The 16,046-nt window shown below is 44.8% G+C and overlaps 1 protein-coding gene across 9 annotated transcripts in view; it reads left to right on the plus strand.

The window, feature by feature from the left end:
* The window catches only part of RCOR2 (REST corepressor 2), a 164,576-nt gene that overhangs the window by 133,164 nt on the left and 15,366 nt on the right, over positions 1-16,046 (plus strand). For all 9 annotated transcript variants that reach the window (XM_069207125.1, XM_069207121.1, XM_069207120.1 and 6 more), the window contains exon 12: positions 7,831-8,048. In XM_069207125.1, coding sequence (XP_069063226.1) covers positions 7,831-8,048 — 218 coding nt within the window. The remainder of the gene's footprint in view (positions 1-7,830; positions 8,049-16,046) is intronic.

The following is a 16,046-nucleotide window of genomic DNA, read 5'->3' on the forward strand; positions in this document are numbered from 1 at the left end:
TGTACTGTTCTAAGACCCGTTATCTACTCAATGTAGTATTTGCTTTCTCTTTTGGTTTAACCAAACTGCTTCTTTAGGTCGATGGGAAGGTCGCATGTAATTTTTTTCTGAATTCACCTGCTATGCAAGGATTACGTAGCTGTACTGCCTTCATGTGGGAGACAGGGTTGAAGTTGTGGTTTCAAACGGGTGTTTATAAACTGTCTGTCTCCACTGAACCACTGTATTACCATGCAGTAGTGTTTTGTGAAGAAGTGCATTTATGATTTTGTTACGGGCATACATACAGATCATCAAAAAATGTATTGAAAGTTTAAACAATCTCAATACAGACCCAAGTAAATTGCTTATGCTTTTAAAAAGGATGTGTTAAAAAATTACATTAAAACAAAGGCATGCATTAAATTTAGTTTGAGCCATTTTCTATAAAAGCCAAAGTAATCCCCTTTTCCCTGGTAGAGTGTGCTCTTGGTTTGCTGTCCATCGTTTTCATCACTAGATTGTAGCAAATGGGGACTTTTCCAGACCCGCCCACTAGATGGCAGAATAATGCACAGCATGCCACTGTCATGAAGGGCACACAGGCCAAGAGTCCTTCCCAGAGTCAAGGCTCAGGTTAATTACTCTTACTGGTGGCAATTCAGTATGAAGCCTTGGTCCCCCAGCGCCAAGACTTACAATTGTGTGGTTTTTTTCCCCCCAATATATAACTTTTAGTCCTGGGTAAAATATTAAATCAACAACGTTAGAATGCACACATTTTACAGTATTTTATGCAGCCTGTACTCCTCGTTAAACGATTTGCAAGGAAGCAAATGAGGTGGGAAAGCACACGTAGCTCAAGTTCTCTATTGCATGTTTTTTAAGCAAAAGGGAATTTAACCAGAGCTCTTGTATTTGACACAATTTTAACATAAGAGACTATACTTTATTGCTATTACTGAAGCTGCTATGCTTCAGTTCCGATAAGGACATTTTTGTTACTTAATTTGCTTTTTCCATGGATAAATAAACCACCACCTGTGAGAACATAGTCAAAATGCCCCTATCAATTGAAATAATGTACTTGTGAATGGCCCTCTTTTTGATGATCAAGGAGACCTATTTTGCTATTGTGATTCAGCATCAGAGGTTACTAGTCTTCGACCCACACAAGTCTCTGGCCGTTATCCTCCCACATGGCAGTGACGCCTACTTTTTCTTAAAGAACTTCCATCTCTGATTCTAGGACCAGAAATAATATAAAGAAGATGTAAAGGCAGATGAGGGAAGCTTGACAAACATGGCGCAACTGCCCTCGAGCGGTTAGACATTCAGTTCATGCCTTTGATGAAGTGGAAGATTGTGTGGAAGATGAGATGGCTCCATCAAGGTGGCCTCTTGTAATTAATGACTGAGCATGATCAAAGACCATTATGCTATCTTTTTTGATGGTTGCCGGAGTTCACATCAAAAAATGTTTGCCAGATGTGCCATATTTTGGCGGAGATCCAAGAAAAAAAAAACTGAATATGTAAGCATGGTACAGAATAATCTATTCTAGATGATGTAAGCACAAATGAGTAAAAACGTCTCTAGTACTCCAGAGCTCTCTATAAACCTAGCTCACTCAGTTTAGCCAATTGACCCTTGGTTGGTATTGGTGGTGAGTGCTAGAAACAAGTGTTAAAACTCCCTTAAGAAGGGCATTTGTCCAATGCTTTTGCTTCCTGCACGGGACATCTGAATCAATTTTCACCTGTCTGTGGCCTGAGTCACTATTTACTATGATATAGCTACCCAGTTTCTGTCCCTCTTGTTCTCAGTACATTTGAAGAGTATTCTTATGGTGTGGTGTAAATGCATCACTGATTTTTATGCGGAGGCTCTAGCTATATCTGAGCAAAAGAAAGGCTTTCAACCTTCCATTTTATGTTTATCCTCAAGTTGAGTTTCCTGCAACTGTACAGCCTCTGCTGTAGCCTCACTCTTATCAAGTGCTAAAACAAATTCTCTTGTTCGTAGTACTGAATCTCTTAACATTGTCAACACCTTGGTTGTTCTTGTTCCAAGTAATTAATTTTTTGCTACAAAGCTATTCCTCATGCTTCCAGCATTCTTATGTTGTCTAATCCAGATTGTTTGAGCAAGAAGAGAAAGGCAGAGAGAGTACGTTCAGCCTTGCTTCTGTAGATATTTAATCACTGTCATATTGTCTGTCAGGACTAGCACTACCTTGCCTCATACCTGAGGGAGGTAGGCTTTGAGGGCAAGCTAGATTGCTAGGAGTTTGAGATGGTTCATGAAGTAACCCTGCTGATGCGGGGTCCATAACACCTCTACTACTGAGAGATTGAGATGTGCCTCCATCCTGCTTGTGATGCGTCCGTGGTGATGGTGACTTGTAAAGGATCTTTAAAAGGACAGCCCTGCAACAAGGTGTTGCTGTTCAATCACTGCAGAGAGCAATGAATACTTGCCTTTCCAACACTTGATTCTCCATTTGTGCCTCAGCTTGGGTCTGTTGTGGTGCAAGGCACTGTTAACGCGGATGCGTGCAGCCTGCATTGAGGCAATATGGCGATACAGGAGGCCAAGATGTCAAGGAGTTGCATAATTACTCTGACTGGTAGATGACGATTTGGCTGAAATAGAGGGACAAGCTGTTGGAAAGCCATGACTCTTTGCAAGCTGGGGTAGACCGGTCACTGAATTCAGAGCTGACCCTGGAAAGGGTTTAATCTGCAGCTGGATTAGATAACACTATAGCAGAGATATAACAGTTTGCGTATGGGCGAGACCTTGTTCGCTTAAGCTCTTGATCAACCAGTTGTACAAATAAGGGGAAATGTGAATGCCCCGTTGTATTATGTGCAGCGACCAACACTATGCATTTGGTGAAGACTCTTTAAGCAGTGCTTATGCCAAAAGGTAAGACCTTGACATTTTAATGCTGGCCACTTACAATGAAGCACAGGTAGGGTCGGTGAGCAGGATGACTGTATAAATATGCATTCTTAAGGTCCAGTGCAGCCATGAGGTCTCCTTCCTGCAGCAGCGGTATAAGGTCCTGAAGAGTTACCATTAGAATTGTTCTCACAATGTGTATTGGTTGAGAGATCTGAGATCGAGAATTGGTCTGAGGAACCTGTCCTTTTTGGTGATGAGAAAGCAGAGGAAGTAAACCCCTTTGCCCTGGTACCAAAAAGGGACAGGTTTGAGGGCCTCTTTTTGTAGGAAGACTTTTACTTCCTCTGGAAGGCATATGTGGTTCTTACTGAGGTGATATGTTGGGGGATATGAATGTAACTCTAGACAGTAACGGTGTGGAACTTTTCTTTTGGCAAGAGATCTCATACCCCCCTCCTCACACACACACACACACACACCACACACAAACACTTTATGTGGTTGGATGGCAGTTGTAGGTAGTCAGTGTTTTGCAGTAGCAGAGGCTCCCTTACTGGAAACTCCTTTGGCTCTTCCTTGTTGTTGTGACCTCAATACCACCCCCCACTTATGTGTAGCCTATCGAGGTGTAAGGCTGTAGGGTTGCTTTTGCCTTTTGCATCTGGAGAAATGGTCTCAGAACCTGAACGGTATTGCAGCCTATGAAATGACCTCCTTTGACTGGTGGTTTAAAGAGCCCATCCCCCCCATGGCCTTAACCGTATTAGTATCCTTTTTAAGTTTCTCTAGCATTTGGTCGATCGATGGGTTGACCAAGGGTCCTCCATCAAAGGGTAGAGTAAGTAGAAGTTGTTGCGCCTCAGGCTTAAATCTTGAGATACAAAGTCGTGTGTCTGGCAAAGAGTTTTCTTGTATTCACCCATCTTGCTGTTGTGTTTGCTGCATCTAGGGCACAACGTATAGTTGTGTTCAAGATAGTCTTAACCTCTGTAACCACTTCCTCTCCCCTTTGTCTGTTTTCAGGCAGCAGATGTTAAGGTAATTTCTTCTTTTGGTCCCAGTGAGTTCTGTCATATCTTGCAAGTAGGCCAACAGAATTGGAAATTGGCCAGGGGTTAGCTGTCCTCATGGCTACCCTCTTGCCTGCTGCTTCCAGCTCCTTACTCTCCTTGTCGAGTGGCAGGGTGTCCCTTGAGAGTTTGTACACTTACATGCAGAGTGGACGGCTAAGTAGTTGGCTTCAAAATGTCCCCTGATGTATGAAGGGTCAGAAAGTGAGGCCATGTACTTTCTACTTTAGGGGTTACCACCCTGGCTTTGAACAGCTTCTAAAATGGTTCTGTGGCTGGTTTTAGCATGCCCCTTAACATGGGTTAAAATTAGACCTTGCACTAAGAAGCCGTCCTCCTCCTGAACTACATGAAGATCCACTTTATGGTGTTTGGGCTGTCCACTATACTATCACATGGTATGAGCTTGTGTCCTCTTTTGGGAAGACTTTGGAAGGCTACAGATCAGGGTCAAATTACCCAGGAGAGTCTGCAGAGTAAACATCCCCTCACCTGGCTCCCTAGCTATGTCATATGGCTCTTCCTCCTGGTAAGTGCTGTGTGTTCATGCTCAGGATTGTGGTGAATCCACAGATGTGTATGCCTTTGCAAGTGTGTCTGGAGGGGGCAGTTGAGGGATGGGAGAAGCGGAAGGGGCAAAGTGGATGGTACTGGTGCCCTTGCATCTCTTTTTATGCTTGGGAGCCGCTTCTGGCACTGAAGCTTAGTCCTCAAATTGTGGCTTCCTCATGTGGTAGGTTGTTGACAACCTTGGGCAGTGGTTTATTAGCAAGATTTCCTCTCTGAGGATGTATGTGAAATTTCTTGTGCCATACATCGAGCTCTACTTGGAGCCATTTGAGAATTAGATGTTTTGATTCATCTGGGCTTTCGGAGCCAGTGGTCCTCAGTTTTGATGGTTAGCTGGCTGAAGAAACATCTTCCAGGTTTGTAGTCCCGACCCGAGGGTATGTTTTTGGCTCCTGTAGTTTCAGCACCAATGGTGGTGTCAGCCCCAAGAGGGATTTCGGTGTCATCTTAGAGCCTGTTCGTGTTTTCATCCACACGGTGGCCTTCAAAAATGTTGAAAGCTCGTGGATGTGTGGGGTGTCCTGTCTTTTGACTTCTCGTGGGTTTAACTTGTCAGAGCAATGTGGTCCCTGGGGAAGCTGGCTCGATTTTGAGGAGCTATTGGCTATGGGATGGACACCGCCTCGTGGGGCTTTTGTGAGTTAGGTATAGGGCCTGGGATACTTGCATCCCATGGTGTTGATCATGTGCATAATCCGTGGGGTGGGAATGTTCTGCTCTTCTTTAGAACCAGAGGAGAAAACTGGCTCCTGCAATGGTTGGAGGGCTGTAACGTCTCAAAGCTAAAGTCCCTTGATGTCCTTGGGCCCGAGGTGTCCTCCTTAGAGTGTCTTTACATATTGACAAAGAATTTTATTGGACCTAAACACCAGACAGGCCTCACACTTGGTGTTGATGTGTTGAGGCATCAAACGCAAATTACACAACAGCTGTAGTCAGACCAGGAGTATTTTGCATTACATTGGGGGCAGTGTTGAAATGGGGTGTGTTTCATCATTAGTTGTCCATTCTCAAAAGAGAAAATGTTGAGTATAAGCTTCGTTGCTTGAGGCCTCTAGCTGGGCCCGTGGCCCGCGGTGAAAAGTCTGGTGATCCTCTGCCTCTTGGTAGCGAGTTGGCCGTAGTAAGTGGTTTTCCACTTTGATTAGTGTCAAAATGAGATCGGGAACAGTGGAAGAAAGCGTTGAAGGGTGCCTCAATCCTGGAGCTCCAGTCATCACAGCTGAACCCAGTGGCAGAAAAAACAATCTAAAATGGAGTCTGTGCCCATGAGCAATCCACACATAAAAATAAGTCACAATATACCTTGTGACTTAAGATAATTCTTAGAAGAAAAACAAGTTGCAAATGTCCAAGCCCAACAGTAAATGGTAGGAGTATGCAGAGCATGTGAATCTACAGCACTACACACTATGAACAGATGCTTACTAGGTAAGTAATATTTTCCTGTTCTTGCATTTCATCTGATTAACTATTTGGTTAGCATAATAACTGCTCTTTTCCATAGTGTATGTTTTGTGGCAGGTTCTAAGAAATGTAAACTCTTGAGCTCAAGTTGAACCGAGACAGTCTTTAAAGATATTCCTTGCTTTTATGTATTCGTGCCTCTTTTTGTTGACTGTGTATGATCTTCCAGTGCATGACACAATGCCTGCTCCCTCCTTAGTGGGTTTGTGTTTAAAAAAAAAAAAATAAAAAATCCTACGTTGAGCTGATCATGTCCTCATTTTCATTTTCCGGGTTTATTTTTCAGACAGATGTTTTGCTACCTTGACCGTACCCGCCAGTTTACACTCGTTGATTTCACATATGTACTTCTGTTCCCAGGAGTTTTCTCTGCTTTGTGTTTTATCCTAGTCATAGCCAAGTTTTGAGGGATTTGCTTGCTGGTGTTTGCATTATTCCTTTTGAAGACGTAAGATATTATTCCAGAACTGGTGTGTGAAATTTAGGGGACTACTCTTGATATTCTTGGCATAAGATCTGGGCATAATGTCTTAACTATTTTCATCATTCTATTGTTTGTTTGTCCCCATCCAATTTTGTAATCTTGCTGTGGGACTATGGTCTACTTAAAGCATTGGCACAAGTTCTCTTATTGTTTGTTATGCCTTACGTATTAAAATTGGCATCACCTCGGTCCCCTGCCTCCCAGTCTAGGTAGGTCAGAACTTCTGGATGGTCCTCTGTGTTGCCCCAGGTCTACCTAATGCCATACTGATAACATTGTTGCTACTGGTGGATTGCTCATTTCAGTTCTTTACTAATGCCTCTCTACTACTGCCACTGCTCCACGGCCCCTCTCAGCCCTTTAAACCCCACTTACACATTCAGGAGACAAGAAAAGCAAACCTAGAGCTCGCCCTTAGCAGCCTCAGTTGTGGATATTGAGGCTGACTTTCACAGCAACCAAACTGTTGGAGATGTCCTCCGTACTTTAGTGTGCGGCTAGCCGTACCACATTGCAACGTTTCTTTTTCACAGTTAATGTCTTGCAGCTCAATGTCTTGGCTCTCTCTAAATTAATTCTGCTTGCAACCCCTCAAACGGCCGAATGCATGTCTGTCGCCTTGCCATAAACCCTGTAATATCACTTTTTCTCGAGAATACTTATTCTCACTTATGAGTTCCATGTGAATGTTTAAATTGGGAGTATTTATTATATTCTGGGTGTCCAATATTTATTCATTTATTTTAGTTTATTTTCTATCTGAGTTGTACAGTCTGGTAGGGACTACAAAGGATCATCTCCTCATTTTTAAGGCTCCAGGTAAAGCCCAGAATGGTTTCATATCTAAATTAATTATGGGATACAAAAAACACATTAGTTATCCATCAAAAAATTAAAACTTGACAAAAATAAGAAGAGGTAATTGCATTAAAGTTGCGAATGACTAATTTCTAAAATGTATTTATTAAACAAAAGTAAAGAGTGAAAAGTAGAAGCCCCTGAAAACAACTCCAAATAAAAACTCACTGAAAAATATTACAGCAGTCAGTGTCAAAAGATTGATTGAAAATATGGAGAGTATATACATTACCACTTGGGACTAACGACATTCACATCAGGTAGTTACTTGTGCTTTCAGTAGTAACTAGTTGTCATTGTGATTTGTTCCAAGTGTGGCGTTCTATAGCATTCATCCATAAGTCGTAGTTTAATTGACATTTATAGAGGGTTCCAAAGAAATTTCCACTTGGTCCTTGTCTTTGGAATTCTTTGCAAATATTGACTAGCCAGAGAAGCCTCCTGACCTTTGTTTTTATCTTTTTTCTCCCCCCACCCTTCCACTCTGACCAGCTGTTCGCAAGTATGGAAAAGACTTTACAGCTGTGGCCGAGGTGATCGGGAACAAGACCCCCGCGCATGTGAAAACGTTTTTTGTCAGCTATCGCCGTCGCTTCAACCTTGAGGAGGTGCTGCAGGAGTGGGAGGCGGAGCAGGATGTGCGCGGGCGCCCTGAGGAAGGCAAGAGCACAAGTGCCTCGCTGGCTAGCAGTGAGGAGGAGGAGGAAGAAGTAAGAAGATATTTTGACTTCATCCCTTCCCTGTAACAATGTGGTAGGCGTCTATCCGGGAATTGATTGGGGGGGGGGGGGGAGAGTCAGGTTTGAAAAGGAGGAAGTAAAGATATCCTATTTGTAATTTACACACTTTAAGTAGACTTGGTACAAGTGAGCCAATCTGAGCTGTGCTTCATGTCTATTTGATGTGGATGGATTTGCTATCAAGCTCTGTCAGCAAGACACCATATTTCCAGTCTTTGGCTTTTGTTTTTCACATCTTTATCAGATGGGTCAGTCTAATTAGTCCACTTAGAGCAATGCTTACCTTCAACTCCCAGAATATATCAAGTGTTCAAGAAAATCCAGGACTGGAATAATGTTGAGATATGGAAGGAACCATGGACTTGGTCTTAAATTGCAGTATTCTGCCATATGGCTTTCTCTCTAGACCCAACCATTATCCAGCAGCCAAGCAAGCGTTCATAAAGAGTTGTCCTGTTTGAGACATTCAGCATTTTTCATGATTCCCTTAATCTATTCCATTCCTCTTTTCCTTGGTGCTTATTTCTGATTCAGATCTGTTTCTCCTGGTTTTTAATCCCAATTCTCCTTGGTGATTTTTTTTTTGTTCTGCCCCAACCCCAGTGTTATGGCTTTTTTTGGTGCTTCATGTTTCCTGGTTGTAAAACATATACTGTTGCTTGTTATTCTTGCTCCAAGGGGTCCCCTTTTGCTCTTTATTTGCAGTGTTCTTACCAGTTTCAGAACTTCATCCCTCAGTCCTTCCCTGCTCTAGTTCATGTATAATAGCCCTCTGCCTCTTTTGCTCTTACTCACTGTTCCTTTCTGTTTCCTGTACCTGTGCCCAACTCTCAGCTGTAGTCCTTTTTCCTGTTTTGCTCTTTATTTCCTTGTCTTTTTCATTTAGTGTGTTCTTTTCTTCATGGTGTCTGGTGGAGCCCTAAGAAGATACTGAGTGCATCTCTCCCAATGTGCTTGTAGTAAATGCTTTAGAGCAGTGGTTCCCAACCCTGTGGTATGAGGACCCCTGGGGTCCGTGAAGCCTCCTCAGGGGGTCTGTGACTGCTTAGAAAACTAAATACTGTTAAAAGATTAGGTCACCATCTTTCAGTAAGGATTCAGTGGGGGGGTCCCCTGATTACAGTAAAGATTCAGTGAGGGTCCCCTGCCTCCAATAATAATAAAGTGGGGGCCCACAGAAGTCAAAAGGTTGGGAAGCACTGCTTTAGAGGCAAATGAACAATCAAAAATATGATCTAAGTTATCTATATTAACATTTGTATCTAGTTGTAAGCAGTTTTTTTGTGCTCTGTTGAACCCATCAGCTGCTTCTGGCCCACCAAATAAGCATTGGCTGATTCGTAAGGGTTGCCGGAAGGGTTTTCAGCATTAATCAGTTTCTGGATTCACATGTTGTGCATCATTCCACCATCTAGTGGTTGGATATAGAATTGTGCTGCACCCCCACACAAACACACAAGATTTTTTTTTTTAGGGTCGAGCATGCAAAGCACTTTGACTGTAATCTCTTTGTGGGCTTTTAACCACACCCATGTCATTCCCATCAGTTCGGTTGGTTCGTGGGCTTGCCTTTTAAAGTTCGCTTGATTTTATTAGTGAAAGGTTTGCATTCGTGTTACCTTTTCTGGTGTTTAGCCCTCCTCCAGCGCACCGGCCAACTACTGAAAACATACGAGGCTCCATGTTTTCAGCATGGTTTGTGGACTACTTTTTCTTTTTATTTCCTACACAGCGCTATCTCGCTGGTTTGCATGACATCAACCCTGTTACATGGATATTTGCACTTTTGCCGGTTATGTGGATAATTGCACTTTTGGCGGTTACATGGATAATTCGACTTTTGCCATATTTTTCACCGCAATTGAACTTCTGTTTCCTTTTCTGTGTCTGCTTTGTGCTCATGACAGCCGTCGGCTCGCTTATGTGAAACTGTTTCACTTTTCGTTTTTCGTTTATGTGGCAAGAAAAGTCCGGTTAGGAGTTTACAACATTAATAGCTTTAAAACGTGAGACCCATTGCATTGCAAATGCTTCTTTTTCTTTGGCATTGTCAACCACCATTTCGTAAGTCCATCCGCTCTTGTTATAAACGACATGCGCCCTGGAAGTTCCGGTGCATGGTTGCCACCTTCAGATTTTTTTTCCCCACCATTGGGGCTGGAAGCAAGACAGAGAAGCCCTAAAGGAATTTCAGGAAAATACAGTTCATTGTTGAGGAAGAAAACAAAAGGTTGGACCAGGAAACAGCAGACTAACATGAGACAAAATAAGATGACAAGTTAGAGTTTGGTAAGCCCTCCAGCCAGGATGGGGAGTCCCGTGGGACCAGAAGCACATGGTCGAAAAATGCACTGAGGTGAGGCAGGAAAGGGAGTTTGAGAATACCACAGTTTGATGGCATGTGTGACTGTAGATATATATGCTCTGCATACTCCTGCCATCTAGTATTGGGTCCAGAGTGGTGCAAGTTGTTTTTCTTTGAAGACGTGTTTCGAATCACAAGATCAAGTGACTCTTCTCTTCCTCTTGGTGATATTGAACATTAACGTCAACACCGATGGTAAATTCTTTTCTCTTCATTGAGTTCAGACGTGTGTGCCTTCACTCCGTCTTTCGACTCAGTTCGGTTTTCAGTCTCTTTTCTAGTTTGACGGTATTGCATTCAACGTACTTCTCCTATCTCAGAACCCTCTCTGCTTTCGGCGGTTTGGCCTTCAACCTACCACCCTTCGGGGCACCAGTACCCATCTCAAACCTACCTTTCATATTGCTCCGGCATCAACCGGAATGGTTCTCTGATGGAACTAACTCCATTCCGCTTCTGCCCTTGGTGCCAAGCTAAGTTCCCGCACACTGATCAATACCTCGTGTGCAACGTTAACCTCTCTCCAGACAACCCTGAGGCCGACTGCGATGTGTGCAAGTCTTTTCATTCAAAAAGACCCTTCGGGATCGACTGGCTTGTCGCCTAGAAATGGCTCAGAAGGTGCTGGATGACACCCTGGACCTCTTTGGGGAAGAGTGTGCTAAGGTGGAACCGACAACCCAGGAGAAGGAAGCCCTTTCGATTCCAGACAGATCAGAGTCCGATGCGGAGTTTGACAATGAGAGCCAAGAACTTTCCTGTGCCCAACCTGTGAGCACTTTGGCCCCTGCTCTCCCACAGAAACCCTCCAAAAAGGCCCTCCAGCCTATTGTAGATGTCGGCAGTCAGCCATGCTCTGGACCCTGCCTTCAAGCTTGGTGTTGAAAATGGCAGGAAAGGCTAAAGCCACAACATTGGCTTCGACTTTAACCAGCTGGGCCAAAGAGATCATTTCGGTGTCGAGCCAAACCTTGGGACCCAGCTGGCAGCTTTGGCTTTGCACCGACCAAGTCCCAGAAGCACAAAACTTTGGCACAGAAGCCTTTGAAACCGAAAATTTTGGAATCCACCGGCCCTTCTCTAATCGAACCTATTCTGGAAAAAATAGGACAGTGCAAACTCCAGATTCAAGAAGGCACAAGTTGAATTATAGCTACACCTTTTTCGGGAGGCCCTGGATGTTCCTGTCCCTCCAAAAAGGAGGACAAAAGGCAAGGCTACTAGCCCACCACACTGGCCTTTTCCAACACCTGCTCCTGTTTCACTACCGCCACCCTATAACCCCACCATTCTCCACCTCAATCACCCATACAAGGGGAGGACACACCTCAGGGGTCACCACAGTCCTACACTGGGAGTTTAGGGGGTCCTCCTGATGATGTAGACCCATGGGATGCTTACGATCCCTATACAATTGCATTAAATGACCCTGATCTCTACCCTGCTAGCCCCTACCCCTGGAGGATACTACCTCCTATCAGCAGGTAGTTTCTAGGGCAGGTGCATTCCACTATGTAGAGGTGCACATAGAGCCCATAGAACAAGACTTTTTGTTTGTCACACTTTCCTCCATGCATAGGGACACCCAATACTTTCCATTGCTCCCTGGCATGCTTAGACACGTGGAAGGCATATTTAAGGAACATGTGCGCTCCAAGGTAATCACACTACGGGTAGACAAAAAAATATAAGGCAGCTCCTTCAGACTTACTTTATATCGGGGCACAGGTACAACCAATTCTATAGTGGCCACCACCGCCTGTAAGCGAGCTAACAGTCAAGCCATCAGGGACTCTTCTTCCTCAGAAAAGGAGACCAAAGAATTGATGCTGCAGGAAAGAGGGTGGCGGTGCAGACCACAAAATATTGGCATATTGCCAATATTCAAGCCCTATTGGCCAGATTTAATCGGGCACATTGGGATGAGATGGACTAACTGCTGCAATACTTCCCTGAAGGGCACCGAGAAGGGGACAACAAATTGTCTCAGAGGGCTAAATCATCACTAACAACCCCATCCGGTGCTCCCTCGATGCAGCAGATACTGCAGCCCGGGGGATTAATACATGGATCCTTCTAAGAAGGCATGCCTGGCTTCGATGTTCCGGCTTGGAGCCTGAGGTCCAACAGGCAGTGTTGAATATGCCTTTTGACAAAGAGCACCTGTTTGGACCACAGATGGATAATACACTTGATAACTTGAAGGACTCAGACACCGCCATGGCCATGGATGCCCTCCAAACTCCCACACGGAGGGGCTCCTTTCGTCGCCCAGGGTACAGGGAGACATAAAAGTCCTCCCCACCAGAGGCTTTTACATCACAAAGCGGACAACCACAGACTTCTTACAGTAGAGGCTAGTTCAGAGTCTCCAATAGGGGGTCCAGTAACAATAACAAGCAGTTCCTCCTGTATAGCCAAGCAGTGACTACCTACAACTCAACACCCCTCCCCCCAAATCATCCAACACCTGTTGGGGGAAGACTAACATTTTCACACCGACTGGGACACCATTACCATGGACCAGTGAGGCCTTGCCATTATCCAACATGGCTATTGTCTGGAGCTCATTACTGAACCTCCCAATATCCTCCCTCCTACTCACAAGCTATTGCAGGAACATTTAACCCTTCTCAAGCAAGAGGGCCAAGCCCTTCTTCTCAAAGGGGTCATAGAACCAGTTCCTACACAACACCAAGGCTCAGGAGTATACTCCCTATACTTCCTGATTTCAGACCAACACTGGACCTCCAACCTCTAAACAAATACATTCTCTCAGAACACTTCCACATGGTCACTCCTCATGATGTCATTGCAGCTCTAGATCTATAGGATGCCTACTTTCACATACTAATTCACCCTACATATCAAAATTACTTAAGGTTCTTCAAAGTCCTTCCCTTTCGGAGGCGGTACTTCTCCCAGGGTGTTCACAAAATGCCTAGCTGTAGTCACAGCACACATGCAAATGCAGAACATCCATGTTTCCTTACCTGGATGAATGGCTCATCAAAACCAGTACAATTCACCAGTGTCAACAACATACCGAGAAGACAGTGGATTACCGTCACAAACTGGGATTCACTCTCAACATTACCAAATCCCATCTCCAGCAACTAAAATGTCAACCTTACCTAGGGGTAATTTTGAACGCACAGTTAAGATTTGCGTACCCCATTCCAGCTCGCATCCAGAGTTTGCAGACACGTATCCCTCAATTACAGGAAAACCAATCCTACACATTAAGGACCATTATGCTTCTGTTGGGGATGATAGCTTCTTGCATCACCAATAGTTCCCCATACCAGACAACACATGTGTCTCGTACAGCAGAGTCTGTCTTTTCTTACCAATGGTCTCAGTCACAGGGCCATCTGGAAGATTTTGTGTTGTCAGAGTGCCAAACTCACCATTCTCTGCAGTGGTGGAACACCCAACAACCTCCCGAAGGGGCGGACAGCCTTTTCTAGAACCTGTGCCTCATCACATTGGCCACAGATGCATCCTGGACGGGCTGGGGTGCTCACATCCAAGAACTGACAGTGCAAGGTCTCTCTGATGCCAAACACCCTCCCCTACACATCAACTACCTGGAACTTCAGGTGGTATTTCTAGCCCTGAAAGCTTTTCTTCCTCATCTGTCTCACAAGATTGTTCTTGTCTTGACTGACAGCCTTGTATTACTTACAAAACCGGGGTGGGGGCAAGATCTTCACAAGTATCACACCTGTCTCGGACCATATGGGATTGGGCCCTTCACCATCACATTGAACTACTGGTGGAGTATCTGCCGGGAACAGGCAATGACTTTGCAGACCTGCTCAGCAGGATGCAGCAAGAAGTCCACAATTGGGAATGCCACCCGCAAGTCCTCCATACATACTTCAGAAAGTGGGGGACTCCTCATATAGATCTTTCCGACACAGCAGAAAACACAAAATGGCCAAACTTCACCTCCAGGTATCCACATCCACTATCTAAGGGCAACGCTGTATGGATGAGTTAGCAGGGATATTTGCCTACGATTTTCCACCCCTCTCTCTCATTCCTTTTCTGGTTCTGAGGATTAGGCAAACATCTCACCAAGATCCTTGTGGCTCACACCTGGCTACGCCAGCCTTCATTCACACACTCCTGGATCTTTCTGTAGTCCCACACGAGAAGCTCCCCAACAGGCTAGACTTCCTCATCCAGAATCAAGGACAGATCAGGCATCCAAGAACCCAAGACGCTCAACCTTACAATATGGCTCCTGAGGTCATAGAGTTTGGCTACCCAAGTTTTGCCTGCAGTGTGTATGAACATTCTCAAGGAATCCCATGGACCCCCCAATAGAGCTTATTATGCTGCAAAATGGAAACATTTTCTTTGCTACTGCAACCCAAATGCATTTATCCTATGAAAGCCACAGTACAAGCAATTGTCTACCACCTGCTCCTCTTGCAGAAAACAAATCTCACCCAGTCACTTTCATCTTGCAGCTGTAGCTGCATATTTCCAAAACAGACAACCTATTTCTTTATTCAGAATTCCAGCCATAAAGTCTTTCATGGAATGACTCAAAGGCATCATTCCACCTAGTATACCCCCAGGTCTAATGTGGAACTATAACATTGTACTCACTAGACTCATGGGTCCCCCGTTTGAGCCACTTCACTCATGCACACTTCAGTTTCTTTCATGAAAGGTAGCTTTCCTAGTCGCCATCAGTTAACTCCGATTTGTTGGTGAACTCCAGTCACTAACCTTAGAAGAACCTTTCATCCAAATTCATTGGGACAAAGTAGTTCTTCAAACTAATCCCAAATTTCTACCTAAGGTGATTTCTCAATCTCATCTCACCTAAATCAGGCTATTAATCAATCAATCAAATAATTTCTTAAGCACACTACTCACCTGGTAGGGTCTCAAGGTGCTGGTACAGGGTTTGGGGGTTGGGGCGGTTACTGCCCGAAAAGCCATGTTTTAGGTGCTTTCTGAAGATTAGGAGGTCCTGGGACTTGCGTAGGTTGGTGGGGAGGGAGTTCCAGGTTTTGGCAGCGAGGTGGGAGAAGGATCTGCCACCGGAGGTGGTGCTCTGGATGCAGGGGACTGTAGCGAAGGCGAGGTCGGCGGAGCGGAGCTGGCGAGTTGCTATGTGGAAGTTTACTCGTTCGTTGAGGTAGACCGGTCCAGTGTCGTGGAGGGCTTTGTGAGCGTGGACGAGGACTTTGAAAATGATCCTTTTGTTGATGGGCAACCAGTGTAGGGATCTGAGGTGGGTGGATATGTGTTCGTGGTGAGGGAGGTTGAGGATGAGACGTGCAGCTGCGTTCTGGATTCGCTGGAGTTTTCTTTGAAGCTTGGCTGTGGTCCCTGCGTAGAGGGTGTTGTCGTAGTCCAGTCTACTGCTAATGAGGGCGTGGGTGACTGTTCTTGTTTCTAAAGGTATCCATTTGAAAGTCTTGCGTAGCATGCGAAGGGTATTGAAGCAGGAGGATGATATGGTGTTGATTTGTTGGGTCATGGAGAGGGATGAGTCCAGTATGATGCCATGGTTGCGTGCGTGGGTGGTGGGTTTAGGGGGTGGCCTGAGAGTGGTGGGCCACCATGAGTCGTTCCAT

Source organism: Pleurodeles waltl, chromosome 9 (assembly GCF_031143425.1).
Source record: "Pleurodeles waltl isolate 20211129_DDA chromosome 9, aPleWal1.hap1.20221129, whole genome shotgun sequence".
In the NCBI taxonomy this organism is placed as follows: Eukaryota; Metazoa; Chordata; class Amphibia; order Caudata; family Salamandridae; genus Pleurodeles; species Pleurodeles waltl.